The 21,214-nt window shown below is 45.5% G+C and overlaps 1 protein-coding gene and 1 non-coding gene across 10 annotated transcripts in view; both read right to left on the bottom strand.

The window, feature by feature from the left end:
• The window catches only part of APBB2 (amyloid beta precursor protein binding family B member 2), a 217,740-nt gene that overhangs the window by 53,477 nt on the left and 143,049 nt on the right, over positions 1 to 21,214 (bottom strand). For all 9 annotated transcript variants that reach the window (XM_054989597.1, XM_054989600.1, XM_054989598.1 and 6 more), the window contains 2 exons: positions 18,878 to 19,024; positions 17,002 to 17,129 (listed from right to left, as the gene is read on the bottom strand). In XM_054989597.1, the coding sequence (XP_054845572.1) occupies positions 17,002 to 17,129; positions 18,878 to 19,024 (275 nt within the window). The remainder of the gene's footprint in view (positions 1 to 17,001; positions 17,130 to 18,877; positions 19,025 to 21,214) is intronic.
• Positions 17,549 to 17,660, bottom strand: LOC129337188 (U5 spliceosomal RNA). The gene has a single exon (XR_008597786.1). It is a non-coding gene; the product is annotated as a U5 spliceosomal RNA (small nuclear RNA).

Here is a 21,214-nt window from a genome sequence, read left to right as displayed (position 1 = left end):
ATTAAGAGTTTTGTTGACGTATTCTGACACCATGTTTTCAGATTGCTGTTCCAGCTCAGGAGAAAGTAAATGCTGTTGCTGCAAAAGCGACGTCAGGGAATTCGCACCAGATAACTATGGAAGGAATGTAAAATCTGAACTGCCCTGTTGCCCCGCGCCTTCTATGCCTATGGCTCTTGGCGCTTCACACAGTATTTTAGCTTGAGCATCACTGTCAACTGTGCGCATGGACCTTCCTTACGGTGAGCAACGCTATTGGTCTATCAAGGATCGCCAGGGCATCTCCAGGGCCCCATGCAGAGGTCATTGCCTCCAGCCTGATCCTTTTAACGAGAGCTGCTGAGGACTGAGCCTGGGCCCTTCCACATGCACAGCACGTGCTCTGCCAGCCCCACAGGTAAGAATCATAGGGTTGGAAGGGACCTCTAGGGTCATCTAGTCCAACTCCCTGCACAATGCAGGAAATTCACAACTACCCCCCCCCCCACACACACACATACCCAGAGACCCCCAGCTCCAGGCCCAGAAGATGGCAAAACACTGTCAGGCTCCCTAGCCAAACTGGCCTGGGGAAAATTGCTACCCAACTCCAAGGTGGTGATCAGCCTTATCCTGGGCATGTAAGAAGGGGCCACAAGTGACCCTTCCTGCCCTCCCCCGCACGATCTGCCCAGGTTCACAGAATAAGCACTGCTGTCAGATGGCCGTCTAGCCTCTGCTTTAAAAACCTCCAAAGAAGGAGAACCCACCACCTCCCGAGGAAGCCTGTTCCCCTGAGGGACAGTTCTTCCTAAACGTTTACTCTTTTGATTTAAACATACCGAGCTCTTTCAACCTATCCTCATAAGACTTGTTCTCCAGACCCCTATCTTCATCGCCCTCCTTTGCACACGTTCCAGTTTGTCTATGTCCTTATGAAATTGTGGTGCCCCCAACTGTCTAGGTGAGGTCTAACCAGAGCAGAGTAGAGCGATACCATCACTTTACGTGATCTGGACACTATACTTCCGTTGATACAGCCCTAAATCACACTTGCCTTTTTAGCTACCACATCACACTGCTGACTCATGCTCAGTGTATGGTCTACTAAGACTCCTAGATCCTTTTCGCACATACTACAGCCAAGATAAGTCTCCCCTGTTCAATAATTATGCATTTGATTTTTCCTACATAAATGCAGGACTTTACATTTATCTCGGTTGAAATTCATTTTATTTGTTTTGGCCCTGTTTTCCAGCCTGTCAGGATCATCCTGTATCCCGACTCTGTCTATTATTGTACTTGCTACTAGGGGTGTGTGCTTCGGGAATCCGATTCTCTTTTGAACAAGTTGTATCCCTCAATCCTAGTATTCCAATTGTGAGTGTCATTCCACCAAGTTTCAGTAATGCCTATTATGTCATAGTCCCCTTTCTGTATTAGGACTTCAAGTTCCTCCTGCTTGTTTCCCATATTCTGTGCATTAGTGTGGAGACACCGGAAGCCGTGAGTTATGATGTGCCCTGAGGTTTTCATTTCTGTACTTACTTGCAAGTTAATGTTTCCTAGCATATGTGCCACTCCCTGCAAATCTTTAGTGTTCTCATCTCCAGTTATAGGCTTTGAATTTTTGTCTCTCCTCCCCCATAGGATTTGGTTTAAAGCCTTCCTTTATCAGGTTTTGAAGGCTCTTACCAAACACATGCTTTCCTACCCTCATGAGGCGCAAACCATCTCTCGATAGAAGAGCTTCATCTCAAAAGCATGACCCACGATCCAAAAAACCCAAACCTTTCCTGATCCTGATGACAGCATCTACATAGCCAGTCATTTATTTGCAGTATTCTTCTTTCCTTTCCTAAACCACGGCCTTCGACAGGGAGAACTGATGAAAACACAGCCTGGGCTCCCAAGTCCTTCTCCTTTTTACCCAAAGCCACATAGTCTTTTTTAATGTGTTCTGGACTGTGCCGGGCAATATCGTTTGTTCCCACATGGATCAGGAGGAAGGGATAATAATCTGTGGGTTTGATAAGTCTTCCTTCCCTTTCTGTCGCATCCTGGATGTGTGCACCTGGTAGACAGCATACCTTTTGAGATGACAAATCTGGTCAGCACACTTTACCCTCCACCCTCTCAGTAGGTAATCCCCAATTACTTGCACACGCCTTCTTCTATATTGAGAATCAGAAGCTCAATTCCTCTCACCCATGGGGGCCTGAGCAACTTCCTTCAAGCTCAGGGAGTAGCTCTTGATCCAGTGGTCCAGAATCAGTATCTATGGGGAGATCCTGGAACTGATTGCTTAGCATCAGAGGCTCAGAATATCTCCTGGTTATCCTGCTCCTGTGGGTTACTTTCTTCCAGGTGCCCACCTCTTGTATTGGGTGCTCCTCCAAATCCTGAGATACCTTTCCCTCCTCCTTATGTTGCCCTCTCAAAAGTGCTTCATGTGTTCTGTCCATGAACTCATCATCTTACCTCAAAACCATATAAAAACACATTGTTTTGTAAGCTACATGCCACATTATAACATGAACAATGCACAAATACTTTACCAAAGTGTAAGACACTTGATTCCCGCATAGTCTGAAAGCTGAGGGCTGGTTTACAAATTGACTGCATGCACTTTTTCATCATATGGAAAATCTATCACACGGAGGAAACAGTGTGAATCAGGCTGCCCACAAACCCAGCTCACAAGTATATCCATGATGTAGGAGGCAATTATTTACTTACAATCGTTTTACCTATCTCTTTCTGTAAAGGAGGACCTCAGACCTGCATAAACGGTGCCTGTCAACTATTTTATCCTGACACACACCCAGTGTGGTAGATAAGGTCAAGAGACCTCCATGACGGAATAGGGATTTGAATCCAGGACTGACCTGATCTAAACCCAACTTCCTAGCTACTACATACTAGGCCAGGAGTTCCTAACCTGACACTTCTGAAATTTTGAGAATGGGCATGCATGCCAACACAGCTTTTGTTTAGTTCTAGTTTCCAAAGGAACATAAGGGCATGCTTGCTTTGAAACTGCAAGGAGAAGTTCCCAAGGCCAGATACCCCCAAAGTTTGTGTCATTGGCTAAACCAAGGGCACATGGTTGTCATTTGCTTGCCTGGGATGAGCTCAGAATCTTACTAACCAGTCAGTTGTCACGGGATGACCCCAAGCTGCCTGGTTTTTTTCTCTCCCATTCAATATCCTCTGAATTCTGTTATCAAGATTCAAGAAGCAAGTAGGCACCTCTTTGGGGATTGCTGTTCTAAGCAGGCAATCTCCTGCCACTGCTGGTTTTATTTATGACTATGTTATTTATAGTCTGCCTTTTTTTGCTGAGACTGAAAGTGAGTTAGTTTCAGGTGGGTAGCTGTGTTAGTCTGTAGCAGAAGAGCAAGATTTGGGTCCAGTAGCATCCTAGAGACCAACTAGATTTCCAGGGCAAGATTTGGCTCCAGTAGTACCCTAGAGATCAACTAGATTTCCAAGGTGGATTACACAGTGTAAGTCAATATGATCAATGGATGAGACGTTCAATAAACAACACAACAGAATATGGATTGCAGAAGTTTGAAAACATGCATCATCTCTGCTCTTGCAGTGGGAGAAAATGGGGGGGGGGGTGATACTGCAGATACAGTGACATCACTTCTGGTTGCTGTATTCACAATGCTCTAGAAATGTCCCCAATCTCTATGGTCTCTACCATAGAGAATGGGAAAATTCCCAGAGCACTGCATGACATGGTGACATCACTCCATCGTGCAACACTCCCCCTCCCCATACCCAGTTCTGAGCCACAAGAGATTTACGCTGGGTCACATGTTTCTTCTGGAAAGAGCTGTCTGGAATTTGGACTAGGATTCAAAACTAGTCATGTTTTAAATGCTATTTGTTTTTTCTACCTAGTGTTGTTGACACTAGGTAGACTGGCCTTAAGTGATCTTTCTCAGAGGAGAACCAGAGTACGTACAGGAAAATATTACATAAATATTAACTCCCAATTCAGAAAATATTCTAAAAATAAGGCACTTTTCTTTCCAACAGCTTTCAAAGGCACAACCATCTCTGGGACCAATCCTAAGCGAGTCTATTCAGAATCTACTGAAGTCTGCTCAGAGGGGGATTCTCTGGGAAAACGTTCTTAGGGTGGCCTGTCTGTATATTGACACAGGTTATCAATAAACCTCACATTCTCGCTCTGAGGTTCTCACAGGGGTCAGGATGCTACTGAAGTCCATGCAGTCTAAAGGCATTCTCAACTTGAGAAAAAAAAGCTTTTTTTTTTCATTCAACGCTAGCTGAATGAGACGTTACACATTTTAGAATTCTTTCATTTGAAACCAAAGACTGAGGGACAAAACATGCCATGTGATTTTTGCCTGTTTAATTTTATTTCTTCTTGTCTCCGTTTGCTTCCTTTTCAGCCTCTCCTTAGCCAGCTTGCTCCTCTAATGCAGGTCTAGAGCTGGATTTTAGATACGCACATTCTCTTGGCTGTCATTCTCTGTTACTCTCATTCCACTTACACATTTTTCTCAGCTGCCTCTCCGTCACTTCTTTTCTCCACGTATTTCCAATGCTCTGAAAACTGCAGCCTTTGCCTTCTGCGAAACCCACATTCACGTGCTACTTTCCCCTTCCTCCCCCCCTGCGACTGCCTTCCTATTCCCTAGACTCCCGTACCCATCTGTGTACAACCAAGAGACCTAAATAAGGCAAGAAAACACAAATATCAAATTAGCGGAGAAACAAACACAGCCATACAGGTTACAGTATTTTCATCTCTGCACAATATATGACAAGATTCGTGGATAATCAACAGCCACAGCACAGATGCTCTATTACAATATTTCATCGTTTCAGCAGTATTTAACCCACTTCACCACTACCAGCACCACTAGAATGTATAAAGCACTGTGCCAACATTTTCTTGTTGCAGTCCTTACAGCAATCTTGTAACGCTCATCATTGTCCACATACCGCACATTAAGGGCGGATGGAGAGAGGGAGAGAAAGAGAGAGTGTGACTTCCCTAAGGTCACCATGGGAGTTCAAGGCAGAAGTGAGATGGAATCCAAACAGATTTATAGCTCAGCATCATGACTACTATACTGCAGTGTATATTAAAGAGAACCAACATGGCATAGTGGGTAGGGTGTGTGTGATCCGGATAAGGGATTCAGGGGAAAAAAGCTGGACTTTTGCTGATTTGGTAAAATCCAGCTTTCCCAGATCACATCAGAGAATCCTGGATTGGATCCAGGCACCTTGATCAAGATCCCTGGATTAATCTGGGTGAACTTGGGAAACATGGCTTGACTGTTTCACTTGCTATTTCCTTGCAATGAAACAGCATTTCCTGCCTTTTTTGCAAAGAGTGGAGGGGAAGGAGGGAGGGGGAGTGATGCAGAGGGTGGAGGGAGGGGGAATGAGACAGGGAGGGGGCAGTGAGTGGTCAATCCTTGCAGGAGCTCTTCTTCACTGGCCAATGGAATTCTCAGATAAAGAGAAAGCCTTTTTTCAAATTACCCTGCACAAGTTAAAAAGGAGGCTTGCCTCAAAACAGCATCCATTTTGTATGGTCTGGCCCTGGATTGAGGCTGCTGCTGCTGCTGCTCTGGTCAGACCTGCTTTGCCACTTGCCTGCTGCTGCTGCTGCTGCTGTCTGGGAGGAATCAGGGGGAAGGGATTTGCATGTGGGGAAGTAGCTCCTGCTGTTGCTTTGGTATGCTTGCTCTTCTGATTTAAAAGCCACTGCTGCTCGCTATTATTGTTTGTAATTTATAAGTTCTGTTTTGGTTTTTCTTTGGTGGTGGTGGTGGGGGAGGTGGAATCACTTTTCACCATGAGGCGTGTTGTTCTGTGCTGTTACTGTTATTTTTGTTATATTGCCACTAGTGGGGTTTTGGTGCACTCCTCTTGTTAGTGGTCATATCTGCTCTCACAATATTGGAGGTACTCATGAATATGGCTATATCATAAGTCTTTCCTCTCGTGTGTTTTAAACACAGACAAACTGCCTGGCTAGGCAGTAAAAATACTGGAATGTGAGCAATGAGGTCAGACCAGCTTCCAGCCCCACACCCCCGGAGATGGGCTGAAGTGTAGAACAAAAGGGGTCTCCAGAGGCTCTTGAGCTAATCTCATCATCCACCCTGCCAATCTTTCCTGACACCATCTAGCCATCAGGAGTCCCCAATCTTCTTTTTACACTTTTAGTTCCCCTCAGCAAGGCACAATCAAGTCCTGTTGTCTCACCTCAGGAGGCAACCATCAAGCCACTGTTCTAGGGCAGAGACTCTCAATCCTGCCCCAGGGCATGTTTCACAGTATATCTGACTGTCTTTTGGTTGAACATCTGCCTGTTTGATGGTTGTTGGGGGTTTTCCGGGCTGTATTGCCGTGGTCTTGGCATTGTAGTTCCTGACGTTTCGCCAGCAGCTGTGGCTGGCATCTTCAGAGGTGTAGCACCAAAAGACAGAGATCTCTCAGTGTCACCCTGGTGACACTGAGAGATCTCTGTCTTTTGGTGCTACACCTCTGAAGATGCCAGCCACAGCTGCTGGCGAAACGTCAGGAACTACAATGCCAAGACCACGGCAATACAGACCGGAAAACCCCCAACAACCATCGTTCTCCGGCCGTGAAAGCCTTCGACAATACATCTGCCTGTTTATTCAACAGTTCTCTAGAGGAAGGGACTCTCGTATACATAGGTGGAAAACAAAGCGGGGGCTGCATTTTCACTGCCTTGAAAGAAGATCCCGCTGAGAAGAAGGAAAAGAAACGGCAGCGGTCTATGACCTAGTTTCCAAATGTATGAGAGCAAAGGGATAAGGGGAGGAAAAAAGTGAATGCATTAGTGTGCACGTGGCATCTATTTCAGGGAATGCATATTTTCCATTTACAGTACAGAACAGAAAGATGAAGGGACAGAACCAGAATGGACCTCTGAGTTCAGACCAGCAGAAAGCTTTCCCACCTTTATCCTGCTGATAGCGACTCTTCACTTCTGAATTGTTCTGTTTTGTCCATGTGTGTTCAGGTAACAAAGCCAAAACAGTATTCTAAATCACTAGTGTGCAAACAAATACACAAAGCTCTATATCCAAAAATGACTATTTCATAGATTTCAGGCAGACTTCCTTCTTTCACAGTTGGGATGTCAGAGCTCGGGCAACAGGTAACTCTGTCTGAAAGAACACGCAAAACAAGCCAAAACAAACCCATACCTATGAGGGTAGAGCAGATAGAATAAAAATGACCGTACAAAACCCATAAAAATGGACTGTTCCCGAAGCCACAATCCAACCCAAACGTACAAACTGTCGTAAAGTTCTTCCTTAAGGCCCAGAGTAAAAGTAACTCTGGCTTGTGGCCCACTATAGTTTACAAATCAGGAACCAGCCCTAGTTGCTCCTCTCCACTCCTTTCTTTTTCTAGCACAAACGTCCATAGACTTAACTATGGATAAATGCTGCACCTGTACTAATGTTAACCATGGTCATACCACATCAACCAGGATTTGAATTTGATTTTGAAGTGTGTTTTGGAAACTCTAGATGTGGCTAGCATAAGCAAATATAATACAATAAGAGAGAAAAGAGAGTACTGGAAAGAAGAAAGGTGGGGGGGAGGAAATCACAGAATCACAGAGTTGGAAGGGGCCATACAGACCTTCTAGTCCAACCCCCTGCCCAATGCAGGAGGAGCCTAAAGCATCCCTGACAAAGATTCATCCAGCCACTTCTTGAAAACTGCCAGTGAAGGGGAGCTCACCACTTCCCTAGGCCGCTGATTCCACCATGGAACTACTCTGACTGTGAAAAAGTTTTTCCTAATGTGATTTAAGCCCATTGCTTTGAGTCCTATCCTCTGCTGCCAACTGGAACAGCTCCTTGCCCTCCTCCAAATGACAGCCTTTCAAATATTTAAAGAGAGCAATCATGTCCCCCCTTAATCTCCTCTTCTCCAAACTAAACATTCCCAAGGCCCTCAGCCTTTCCTCGTGGGGCTCAGTCTCCAGACCCCTGATCGTTCTTGTTGCTCTCTTTTGCACCCTGTCAATTTTGTCCACATCTTTTTTGTAGTGAGGCCTTCAGAACAGCACACAGTACTCCAGTTGTGGCCTGACCAAGACAGTATAGACAGGGAATATGACCTCCTGCGATTTCGATACAATGGACCTTTTGATACAACCCAAGACTGAGTTTGCCTTTTTGCCATCACATCACACTGACTGCTCATATTTAGTTTACGGTCCACTCTTAGCCCAAGATCTCATTTGCATACACTATTACCCAGAAGTGGATCCCCCATCCCGTATTTGTGCTTCACATTTTTGTGGCCCAGATGTAATACTGTGCACTTATCTATGTTGAATTGCATCCTGTTCACAACCGCCCACTTCTCCAGAGTATTCAGGTCTTGTTGAATTTTAACTCTATCTTCTTGGGTGTTTGCCACTCCTCCCAGTTTGGTATCACCAGCAAATTTAATGAGAAGCCCTTCCACTCCTTCATCCAGATCTGAGCCCTGTGGCACCCCACTGGACACCTCCCTCCAATCTGATGAAACGCCATTGACCACCACTTCTTGGGAAGCATCAAATCCTCTTTGATTTTCAACAAGTGTTTGCAGGGAGCCAGTGTGGTACTTGCAGCATATTTTTTGTTATGTCTTGAAGCTGTTGCCTAACACCAGGCAAGTTACTTAACTGATCAAGATTATTGTTTTACTGATGGCTAATGTAATAGGATGCCCCCCACCATGTGTGAAATAATGTAAGATTAAAATTAAATATATATTAATCTTGAATAGCAAGTCAAACTTGCAGTAGGGATTAGTATATTCATACAACATACACACACTGAATGTTTTCCCCCTGTAGGTCTCATTTTTGTTCACTTCTCCCTTGATATAGGCAGCCTGGAGTTTTTCTTCAGCTTAGACAGCTCCAGCGAAATGTGGTCCTTTATGGAATGATTAAGAGAACTCATATCAACACCTTTTTTCCCAGGGTGTAAAATAATCACACAGGGTAAGTCAGCAAAGCAGTCAAGTAAATCATGAATAGTTTTCTTGCCGTACTACAGAATTAAAAAGAGGCTAGTACCTAAAGTTCAAGACAACAGCAGAGTGTGTGTTGAAAGAATGAGTACCCTCCCAGAAGGCTTTTCTGCCTAAGGGGCTCTAGTAGATGCATCCCTAGATTAAACTTTCATCAGCAGATCTCTGTTTTTCATCAATCTTTCATTAGTACGCGGCTTAGAAAATCATCTGGTCAGGTACCATTAAAAGGCTTTTCATCTTTTCCAAAGAGAAAACCAACCAAATAAATTACTACGGAGTAAAAACAAACCCGAGGATCTCAAGATAGTAATGACTTTCAAATAACTTAATGTTCAAGACAAGAGGTAGGAATTACTGTTTTGCAGAGAAATAGTAGAGTCCAGTAGCACCGTTAAGACTAACTAACTTTATTGTCGCAGAAGCTTTCGAGAAATACAGCTCTCTTTGTCAGATGCATCATCAGATTCTTGAAAGGTTATGCTACAGTAAAGTGGGTTAGTCTTAAAGGTGCTACTGGACTCTTTACTATTTTGCTACTACAGACTAACACAGCTGACTCCTCTGGATCTATGTTTTACAGTGAAATCCTAAACAGAGTTTCTCCAGTCTAAGTCCATTATTTCAATGGGCTTCAACTGGAGTAACTCTGCTTAGGATTTCATTGTTAGTCATTAGCATCATTGTCTACTTGACAAGGAAAAGGGAAAAAATAACTTTCCTAGGAAGGGCCAGGTGGGATTTTTGAAAATTATCCTTGCTCATGAAAACGACAGTCAAGGAAAAGGCTGAGGCTCCTCTGCTCCTGCTCTGCTGCAAATGACCCCCTCCATCCCACCATGTTGCCAACCACTTCTGCACAGGCCGGTTCTCAGACCCATCTGGGCAACCCAACACAGTTCTGTCTCCGGGGTCAGCTTTAATAATTTGCAGGGAAGACTTGCAGGCACATTCAGACAAACTGCAATCTCCAAACACCCACGAGAAAAGCTCCTCTTAGCTCACAGATTCTAGGTTCGGCTCCACTCTCTGTGCCCCCTCCTGTTGACAACATATACCCATAAGGGGCTCTGCAAAATCAAGAGTTTCCCAGTAGCACAAACACCTCTGAGGAGGGAAACCCTTATCCTTCTCCACATGCAGGGCTCTGCAGCTGGGCAGCCGGATCAGCACACAGATGAACTTGGCCCAGCCCTGCCCTTCAAGGAAGGGCCGCAGCTGGCACCGCCACTGAAGATGGGTAAAGATTCTGCACATCACAGGCGAGGCCTGCATCTGCAAGCGCAGATCGAAGTGCCAAGCTGCTTGTGCAGGGCAGAGCCACAATCCCTGATTGACTCTGTGGTCAACCAACAGCCCCTCAGTGTTTTTTGGACTGAGCTTCAGTTCATCATCCCTCCTCCAGTCCATTATGCCTTCCAAACACTGACATACGGGACTTGTCCAAAAGGAAACCACAAAGGGAGAATGATCCAAGATGGCATCTGACTAAGGAGCTCTTGTGCTAGTTCCTTTGACGAGCTCCTGTTTTGGGGCGAAATCCAGGTAGGTTGCGTCTAAATAACCTGGAACCTGTCCCTTACTGATAAGGGACACCCTAGCTAAGTGCATCGGTTTAATCGGGGAGGAGGGGGTATTTGGCTCCCTTAACAAGGGGGCTGAATTCCACCCCCCCCCGAACTCCAAGTCACACAACAGCTGTAGCAAAACAGGACCGAGCTGCTGCAAAGCAATCAAGACTGCCTGGATCTCTTGTAAATACATCTTACCTTTTAATTGTGCAAGGATTTCTTTTCTTTTTCAAGAAGAAGGAAACTGTGAACTTTGTTTTATTTTTGCTCTCCAGTCAAAAGACGATGGTCGTGCGTTTAAGAACTCAGTACTGATGTACCAAAGTAATAGGCATTTATTTGGGGGATTTAAAAACAACCGGGACTTTCTTTCACTTTGGCATGCTAACAGACAATTAAGGAACCTTTTAAATCGTATCTGGGAATCCAGCCAGTTCTGAATATTAGCACTGTTTCTAATTCTACTTTCTCTGGCTGTTTTATTTCACTCCTTTCCTAAGAAGAAATGATTTCAAATAGTTTTGATTATAGGGACAATTTTGGATTATAAATTACCTAAAAGGAAGGACTTAAAGGATTTAAAGTTATACCCTTTATAACTCTATTTTGAGGGGGGGGGGAAATATGGCTAAAGAATGATCGTTTTCCAGCTGAGTAGTCATAACTTGGATATTACTGGCTGATTGAGAAAGACATTTTTGGTACACAATCACCACCTATTGGCCTGAAGAATGAACTGACTTTTTAGGTGAAGAAAGATTTATATTGAAGAAAAATGGTTCCAGTTATGAAACTCCCCCCGAAAAAGGTTAAAGCTGAACCAGGCTTAAAAACTATTACAGACATAATATCTGAAAAAATAATTTCTTCTCTCACAAGCAAAATCAAAATTTTGTTTACAAAATTAAAGTAAGAGTATGGAAACACTTTAACCCAGATGCGTCAAGTAGACATGGGCACGAAACAAGAAAAAACCGAAACGAGAGGTTCGTGTTTTGTCATGTTTCACGAATCGTGAGCCACGAATTTCCATGAAATTGACCCGTTTCGCGAATTGATTCATTAGTTTCGTGATTCGTCAACACCAGAGGCATTTTTACGGCTCCCTTCACCCAGAGATGCCAAAGTCGCAGGGAGATTTCAGCAAATTCTCCTCCACCCACCCTCCCAGTTTGGCCAAGATTGCAATATGCTGACCGGTAGGCAAGTGCTGCCAGAGTGCTTGACTGAAATGGGGACTGGGACTTGCTGGATCAGGAGGAGGACGAAGGATTACCGGCTGCGGTGCGGAGCTGGGCTGAGAAGCCGGAGTGAGGAGTGGACTCTGGCAGGGACAGTCCCAAGAGTTTGGGATCTGGACTGGAGGTAGTTGGATATTTCTCCAAAATATTGCCATTCATCTGGAGATATGCCCTAAGGGGCACCCATGACTTCCGGCATGTGGGTTTTGTTGGTGGCCGCCCCTCCTCATGGGCCCAGGAGGTGATCAATGCTCCAGACTGCCTCCCCTCTGTCCCCCTGTGCCACAGGCTCGGGGATGGCCCGCAGCACCCCCTTGGGCCCTAAGAGGCATCCATGACTTCCGGCATGTGGGTTTTGTCAGTGTCTGCCCCCTCCTCACGGGCCTGGATGGTGGTTGGTGCTCCGGACTGCCTCCCTTGTGTCCCCCCATTCCACAAGCTCGGGGTGGCCTGCAGTGCCCCCCTGGGGCCCTAAGGGGCACCCACGACATCCGGCACATGGATGTTGTTGGTGGCCACCCCCTCCTCGTGGGCCTGGGAGGTGGTCGATGTGCTAGACCACCTCCCTTCTATGGTTGTTGTGGGTTTTCCGGGCTGTATTGCCGTGGTCTTGGCATTGTAGTCCCACGGCAATACAGCCCGGAAAACCAACAACCATCGTTCTCCGGCCGTGAAAGCCCTCGACAATACACCTCCCTTCTGTCCTCCCGTGCCATGGGCTTGGGAGTGGCTTGCAGTGCCCCCCGGGGCCCTAAGGGATGCCCACGACATCCGGCAGATGGGTTTTGTCAGTGGCTGCCCCCTCCTTGCAGGCCTGGGAGGCTGTCAACGCTCCAGACCGCCTCCCTTCTGTCCCCTCCACCAAAGATGGATTTCTTCCCCTCTTTGGGGAGAGTGTACTATAAGTCCCACTCTTGGGGACGGCTGCTGACAACACACCTGCCGGATGTGGTGGCACTGACGGATGCCTCCCCTGTTTGGGGGAGGTTATTCTTAACTCCTCGGGGGGCGTCTCCCCCACCGTGGGATGTGAATGGATCGGATGGACGGACAGATGTCTCCCCGTATGGAGGAGGTTATTCTTAAATCCTCAGGGAGGTTTCTTTCCCCCCCCCATGGGACATGAAGGTTATGGAACGGCCACCAACAAAACCCACCAGCCGGACATGGTGGCACTGAATGGATGGAGGCTGTGGGGATGGTACTCTACTGGGAAGGATGGACGGACGGACAGATGCCTCCCACATTTGGGGGAGGAGAGCACCAAACACCACAGAGACACATAGCCAGGCAGCATAAGTGCTCAAATAAAACAAAACAAAAGCAAGTGAGAGACCTCAGCAGAGGAACCCACCAAGCTGTGCCCCAGAGCCAGGCAGTGGCCCTGAGATTGGGGATGGATGGAGGAGAGCCCACAAACACCAAACAGAAAGCTTCTCGTGTATGGAATGGATGGATGGATACCTCCCCAGTTTGTGGGAGGTCGTCTCCCCCATCCCAGGGTCTGAAAGTTTTGGAACAGCCATCAACAAAACCCACCTGCTGGACATGGCGGCACCGACAGAACCCCTGCTCCGGGTCTTGGAGAGGAAGAAACAGTCCCCCGGACGGAGCAGCACATGCAGTATATGCCCCAGCACACGATAGAAACATGGTAAGTCCCTCCCCCCAACTGAGATGAGAGGACATGGCCTCCTTCATATTCTAATTCCCACTCTTGGGGATGGCCACCGACAAAACCCACTAGCTGGATGTGGCGGCAGGGACGGATGCCCTCCCCTGGGTCAGGGAGGAAGAGACTACCTCCTTCCCCAAAGTGGGGACAGCAGAGTTACGCAGTGGGTAGGTCCCGCCCCTTGTGTACTGAGGAGTGGTGGTGGCAAACAAAACCACCCACATATATAGCAGCGCCGGCAGATGCCCTCCACACCCTCGCAGTCAGGACAAGGTACACAAAGTAAGACCCCTGACGGCCTCCCATCTGCAAAACCCACTTCCCAGATGTGGCAGTTGCCTGTGGATGCCCTAACCCAGGTCAGAGAGGGAGAGACTACATCCCCCAGACAGAAACAGCAGGGCTGAATTAATGCTTGCCCCTCGTGGGTGCCCAAAACAATAGTGAGCTGCACTAAACAGGTGCACAGCAAACAAGAGAGAGAAAGCAAACGGAAGAGTCGGGAGAGGAACCTACACAAAGCTGTGCCCCAGAGCCAAGCAGCGGCTCTCAGACTGGGCTTGGGGGGAGAGCCCCTAAACACCACAGAGACACCTGCCTAGGCGAAAGAGGTGCTCACAATAAGAACGAGATGTACACAGTGGGCGCCTAAAACAAGAGTGAGCTGCACAAGAGTCAAGTGCACTAGAGAGAAAGGAAACAGAAAACAGTAAGGCCCACACAAAGCTGGGCCCCAAAGCCAGGCAGTGGCCCTGAGATTGGGCTTGGAGGGAGAGGCCCTAAACCAAAACCAAAGGAAACAGCAAGAGTGTGAGCCCTCAAACGAGCAGAGAAAGAATTGAGAAGAAACAAAGACAAGCAAATAAAAAAAGAGGAGGCCTAGGCCCCAGAGGCAGGCTAAGGCCTGAGACAAGGGTGGGGTGGGGTGGAGGGAAAAAAGCACCCTCACCCAAAGACCGTCCCACAGCAAGGCAAGAGCTGGAAATAAGAGGCTTCTTTCAGTCTCTTTTAAAGCAGCAGCAGCCAAAAGCACAATTCCAAATCCACACTGTCTCCCACTCCAATCCCAGCAACAGGTCCTCCTCCCTCTACCTCTGTCTACTGGGACTGAAACACGAGGCACAGAGAGGTGCCTTTTATTAAAAAAACCATGACAGAGCAGAACAGGAGGTCTGTGGTTGGCTGACATACCTGCCTAACAGGGTTTGGAGGGGTGAGATTGGTGTGCCCATGGCTACAGAAGGCCCACCTCCTTGGTTGCCTAGGGGATTAACCCCTTGCTCCCGGCTGTATAGGGCACAATGGAAGCTCTCCAGATGGCTAGGAGAGCTGCCAATCAAGGGTAAGTGGGCTATGATTGGGGTTTCCAATGGCAAGAAAGGTCTGGGCCCATTGTTGCCTAAGGGAATCAATGGATCGGCACCAGCCTGTCTGAAATGATGAACCATTCACGAAGTGGACGAAACAGGCCAAAAAGTCGTGAATTTCGTGATAACAGCGGCCCCACAAAACGTGGTTTCGCAACACACGAAACAGCCCATTTCGTGACAAAATTTGCTTCGTATTTCAATTCATGCCTATGTCTAGTGTCAAGTGGATCAGAAGATTCAAGAACTAGGTCTGGAAGATAAGGAATCGACCTTTTGAGTATCAGGAACTCAGATCAAAACCACCTTTTGGATTCCAAAAAATAAATCCGGGAACTCAAGGAACTAATCAAGCTATTCAAGAACTTAAAAAACAGCAGAAGAAATGTAGGGAGTTACAAATAAAAACGAAGTCGGCACAAGCATCACAAACAGACCCAGTACTAAGAGGAGATGCGAGAAAACAAATCCTGGAAATGGAATTTACAAGCAATAATTTGGGCTTCGGTGGAGATCAAGTGAAGGTTCAAGGTGCCTTCGACCCAGGAGGATCTTTTTGTTGAGATGATCTAAGGATCACCGAAGCGAAGATACATTCTGCATTTATTTACTCTGTTACTTACTATTGTTGGATGAATTATATAATAAGCAATTTACAAGATCTGGAATAAATAAATTTACAAGACAATCAAACTAATAATTTAGGATACGAAATTTTAACAGGCTGAGAATATGTTGAAAGCAAAATGTTTGGAATTCCATTTTGGGATAAATTTCAGAGATATCTTTCAAATATCTTACTTAGATGTATCACAGTGGTGAAGGAGGAGAAAATTAATTTTGAAGCTTATATACTTAGTCATTTACAACTAACTACAATTAATGTGATTTATATAACTTAGGTCATGGAAACTGCCAATTTTTTTAAAGTATTTTTAATATTGTATTCTTATTATGTTCTGATTACTATTGGGTTCTTTTTGCACAATTGGATCAATTTATTATACATATAATAGGTAAATTTAGAAAGTACAATTAATTTTGGTTTTCTAGGTAGACTGGTCTCACTGTAAACTTTTAGACTTCTGCTATGGTTTAGATGCATAATTTCGATTGCATCGTAAGTTTTTTTTTTTTTAAAAAAAGCTCAGGTAGGAGCTCAATGCAGCTGGTGCAATACAAGAAAAAAAATTCTCTACCTTATTGGGCATCCATTGTATAGTGCCTGAATGCTTAAGCAAGTGAGCCAATATGAGAAGCAAAAACCTTTTAAAATTACAGTTAATGTGATTTATATAACTAGGCCACAGGTCAACTTCCTTAAAAAAAATTTTTTTTTTAATTGTACTTTTATCATGTTCTCATTACTGTTGTGTTCTTTTTGTATGATTTACATAACGGAATTGGAGAGGTCTTTCATTCATGTATCTTGTATATTCTGATTATATCTTTCATGTAGCTCAAATCTACTACTATATACCATATATTCTTTTTCATATATATACCATATATTCTTTTTCATGCGGGCCAACTCACTAGAAACATCAATGATGCTAGGAATGGTGAATGGAATGAGGAAGAGAGGAAGACCAAAAACCCGCTGGCTGGATACCATCATGAAAGACACTGGACTGAACATGAAGGAATTGAAAGAAGCAGTCAGAGACAGAAAGGCCTGGAGGGATACGATCTACAGAGTAGCCAAGGATCGGACACGATTAAATGGCTAGGATTGGATTGGAATGTTCTTTGTATAAGGTTCTATGCACTTTCAATTGTTATTTTTATTTCTTTTTCTAAATAAATTTTTTTTAAAAAAAACAAAACCAAAAGGAAACTACAATGCGACAGAATGCTTTCTGGTGCCCCACCACCTTATTCAGTAAATCTACATCCACGCTAGTGCAAAGAGGCTGCTCAGACTCTCTTGCACTCTTTTAACCATTGTTTGATGAAGAGAAAAACTGGCACCTACGTATCTGTTCTTCAGAGACACTCGTGTACCTGACAGCAAGGATGCTTTCCTTATCTTGCACGTGCTGCATTGTACATCAGTCAATTTCAACATCAAGAAGAAAGAATCCACTCACCGGCCATTGTCACGGCCTACTCCCCAGACACGGATGCTTACGATGGGTTGAGAGTGAAGAATGCTGCGATCCATGGGGTCAACCAAATTTAGCATGTCATTCTCCAGGATAAGATACATGTCTTTTCCCTAATGAAAGTCAAACAGTAAATCAACAGTTAGCCACCAAACACAATTTTGGTATTTGTTAAACTAACCCGGGGGAAGGGATCAGCGGCATTAGCAAGGGAGAACTGGCAGGCTGGAGAAGGGCGCTGAACCCTCCCCCCACCTGCTGAGTCTCCTCTGTACAGGCCTCCCAAGTCACTTTCCATTTTCTCCATCCCAGTCAGCTGGGCTCCATAAGCAGACCCAGCTGGGGGGAACTGGTCAGGGGGGGGGGCATCTTAAGAGAGAACTGGGAGGCACAAAAACAATTATGTCCCAGTCCCTCCTTCTGTTTCTTGCCTCCCTTGAGGCCTAGTCTACATGGGCAACTGGATGAGGTGGCCGAGTGCTAAGAGGGCAAAATGGACTGGACCACTTTAGACTGTGGGACAGAGATGACATTTCCTACATGAATAAGGCAAGAGAAGATAACAGGACCTCTCATGTTCCTCTCCACGGAAAACCTTAGTAAAAGGCGAAAGATTTATACGATCTGAAGGGAAACCAGAGTATAGGACCTCTAATGTGTGAACTGTTTATTTGCAGGAAGCTTTGAAACATGGGGGAGCACTAATTATAATTTTATTTATTTAAATATTTATAAACTCAAGGATTCAACCAGTTTACAAAACGTGCACACCAAAATACTTAAAAACACACCCACCTCAGAGCAAAAAAACAATTTGACCTTCCCTCCCCCAGACCTGAAGTGGTATGGCCCGTTCTGCCTCCCCAAAAAGGTTTTGATCCGCCTCCTGCTGCAGCCCAAATGGTCCTCCTGAAATGCTGTTATTCCAAAGAGACAACAGAAGTACCTCTGGAACAGCATGACAGGGGAGAAGAGGTCTGCCATGGGAGGGGGGAATCAGCAAAAATTGTCCCTCTCCAAATGATTGGTAAGATCCAACCTTATGAACAGTATGGAGAAGATGTATTGTCGAAGGCTTTCACGGCCACAGAACGATGGTTGTCGTGGGTTTTCCGGGCTGTACTGCCGTGGTCTTGGCATTGTAGTTCCTGACGTTTCGCCAGCAGCTGTGGCTGGCATCTTCAGAGGTGTAGCACCTCTGAAGATGCCAGCCACAGCTGCTGGCGAAACGTCAGGAACTACAATGCCAAGACCACGGCAATACAGCCCGGAAAACCCACGACAACCACAGTATGGAGAAGGATATAGAGATTTTTTTTCTTTTTAGTAGCAGAACCCAGAGAGACCCAAATAAATGGACTGGAAGAACACACAAATGTCTGGAGTACACTACCACATGATGCGGAGATGGCCATTTACTTTGAACATGGTTAGCTGTGGTAAGTCATAACAGCTGACACATTCAAGTCTAGAGCAATTTCAAGTCTAGAGCAAATTGAGAGAGCAATTTCTCTCAGAACATCAGGTGCTGGGGTCGAAGGTCAGGGACCTTTGGGTCCTACTCGTGGGCCACAGTTAGAAACAGAAATTTGGATTGGGTGGGCTCTTGGTGGGATCTAGCAGTGCACTTCTTTAAAAGGACAAGAACACACATCGCCCTCTTAACAAGGAAGCCCACGCACCGAAGCCCCACTGCCACCGTAGTGACTTCTGGTTCTCGCAGCCCCTGCAGGTGGTTGTGGGGGGGAGCACCTGGCTTTGTTTTTCTTCCTGGCTCTCTCTGCCAGCAGCTGCTATTTCTTGCGTCTGGAGGAGGGAACAAAGCAGGTGCCACCAGGAAAGAGGATGCGAAATCTCTTACCTCTCCCCAAATGCCAACTGTGTCCCGTATATCGTTTTTGCAGTAGGAGAGCTGCCGGATACAATTGTTTACAGCAATGCTGCTTTTTCCAGGGGCCAGATCCTCCTCTGCCATTTCTACCCATCCCAAAGACCGAACAGCAAAGCACTGTGAAGAAATGAAAGACGGGGTTACATTTCAGAGGTGAATGGCTGCCACAAAAGACCATGTCGTATGTTTGCCTCGCTAAAACTCCCGCTCAAGAGGGAAAGATTAAACCATGAAAAACCTCTATCTTAATACAGCTTTTATTTGCTAACGCAGAACAAAAACAGATCATAAGAATATGACTCTCCTAGTGACACACGAGATTGCCAGGGTATTTGCTTCTGAGAGTCAGAGCTCTGGAAATCTCCGGGAAATCTAGTTGGTCTTAAAGGTGCTGCTGGACCCGAATCTTGCTCTTCTGCTGCAGGCCAAACAGATCCCCACCTGAAACTATCTCTTAATGACATGTATCCTTAAATCTGATATTCACTTAGTCCAGTTCTCACATTAAATGAGAAGCCTCTTGCTGAGCCTTAAGGCAGATTACAAAATATATATTAAAAAATACAATCAGGCAGTATAAGAGAGCCAGTAAACAATGCATTAGATCGAGGATTACAAGAAATGTTTCCACCAGATTGATTTTGGTTAGAGTGCTAGGATGGGGCGGGGTCCAAACAACAGCCTGTGGGTCACTGCCAGCCCATGGACTGAGCACACAAGATGATGCTTAAAACAAAATGCAACCAACTCAGGGACTGCCAAGTGTCCAGGGCAGCCCTGTGCCACCGATGGTAAGCCTGACCCTTAGGGGTGTGTGATTCAGTATTCCTCTATCAAACATATAGCCAAATAATACCTGACTGGTGTTATATGGCTATACCAAATACAGCCAAATATTCAGCAATACCAAACAGTAGATCAAAGAATAAACTTCAATACATTCTGGTTTATCTGCGAATTGCTACCCCCCTCATTTTAAAGCTGGCTGGCTTCTCCCAGTATCTTCTCGTCTTTCCCAGGTTTTCATGGGCTTTTTTCCCCAGTGAAGGGGGGAGTGAGGCAGAAGAGAGGGGGAATGACCAATGGGTGGAGAAGCTCTACTTGTCTGGCCAATCAGGAGGATTATTTGATGGTAGAGCCTTTTTCAAATTCTTGCAAGGGTGTAAAAACAGGCCTGGCTAAGGACTCCATTTTGAGTGAGATGACTAGAAACTGTGCTCTGACGAGTGGTCTTTGCTCTGCGAGTCTCTGTCTGCCTTTTTGATTTTGATTACTGAGGCTACCCTGCAGAGGATGATCTGAAGAACAGCTTCCAGTTCCTGCCGCCTGGAAGACCACCGGAGGCTCTTCAACCTCGTTTGAGGGTCTAGAGACTCACTCTTTTTTCTTGTTCTGGGGGGAGGGGGGGCTGGCTTTCTGTTGGATTGTGGGGGTAGGGAAAGGGTAGGGGAAGGGGCAGTTTTCTAAACATTTAGTTTATTTAATTGCTTTTGCTATTGTAGGGGTGCTTCCCCCTTTTTTCTATTGCTTTCATTTGTGAGGAGAGCAGTTTGCTTTTTGCTTGTTTATGAGTTTCTGTTCTTGAAGGGGGGAATTGCTGTTGCTGGTTTTAAAAAATGCTTGCTTAGCTGCTGTTCTTGTGGGAGGAGAGATTGCTTTTTTACCTGTAAGAGGTGTGCACTGCAGTTGTTTATTGTATTTACTTCTAGTGGACTTTGGGGGTGCTTTCTTGAGAGGGGGCTGTTCTGACTTCTGAGTAGTTGCTCTCGCTAGGTAAACTTTTAATAAGGTTTTTAACATAGGTGAACTGTGGGCTTTGTTTTAAAAAAATTAATTTTCAGCTTAGGGGCCAAAAGAGTTTTCCCCTGAAGATGCTTGTGTAGGCATTAAGTAGTGTTCAGGTGCTGTTCTTCTCAAATAGATAAATAAGCTTCTCATGTTGCTCTTAGTCTCTTGGCTTCAATGAAGCCAGAGGCCAGGTGGAAGAGTTTATATAGCCATCAGCTGAGCTTTACTGGGTTTCAAGAAGGGATTTGCTTGATTCTCAAAGAGAAATTAAGCTTCTAGCTACTGTAGTCAGAATAACAACACAACCTAAATAAGGTTTTTTAATAAATAAACATTTTCCATCTCTAGGTTAGACCCCCAACAATTAGTCAGCTTTTGGGTTCCATGTTTGGCTAGGTGTGAAAAAAACCCAAAAATTGGGGAGGAAGGATTTGGAAAAATCTTGTGAGCTAGTGCTGTATAATTGAGAGTAGCACAGTTCAGCTAGGTTTGCTCCAAAAGCACCAGTATTGGTATTGG

Source organism: Eublepharis macularius, chromosome 10 (genome assembly GCF_028583425.1).
Source record: "Eublepharis macularius isolate TG4126 chromosome 10, MPM_Emac_v1.0, whole genome shotgun sequence".
NCBI classification, from domain to species: domain Eukaryota; kingdom Metazoa; phylum Chordata; class Lepidosauria; order Squamata; family Eublepharidae; genus Eublepharis; species Eublepharis macularius.
The sequence above is the reverse complement of the archived record's forward strand: the minus strand, read 5'-3'. Positions and strand labels throughout refer to the sequence as shown.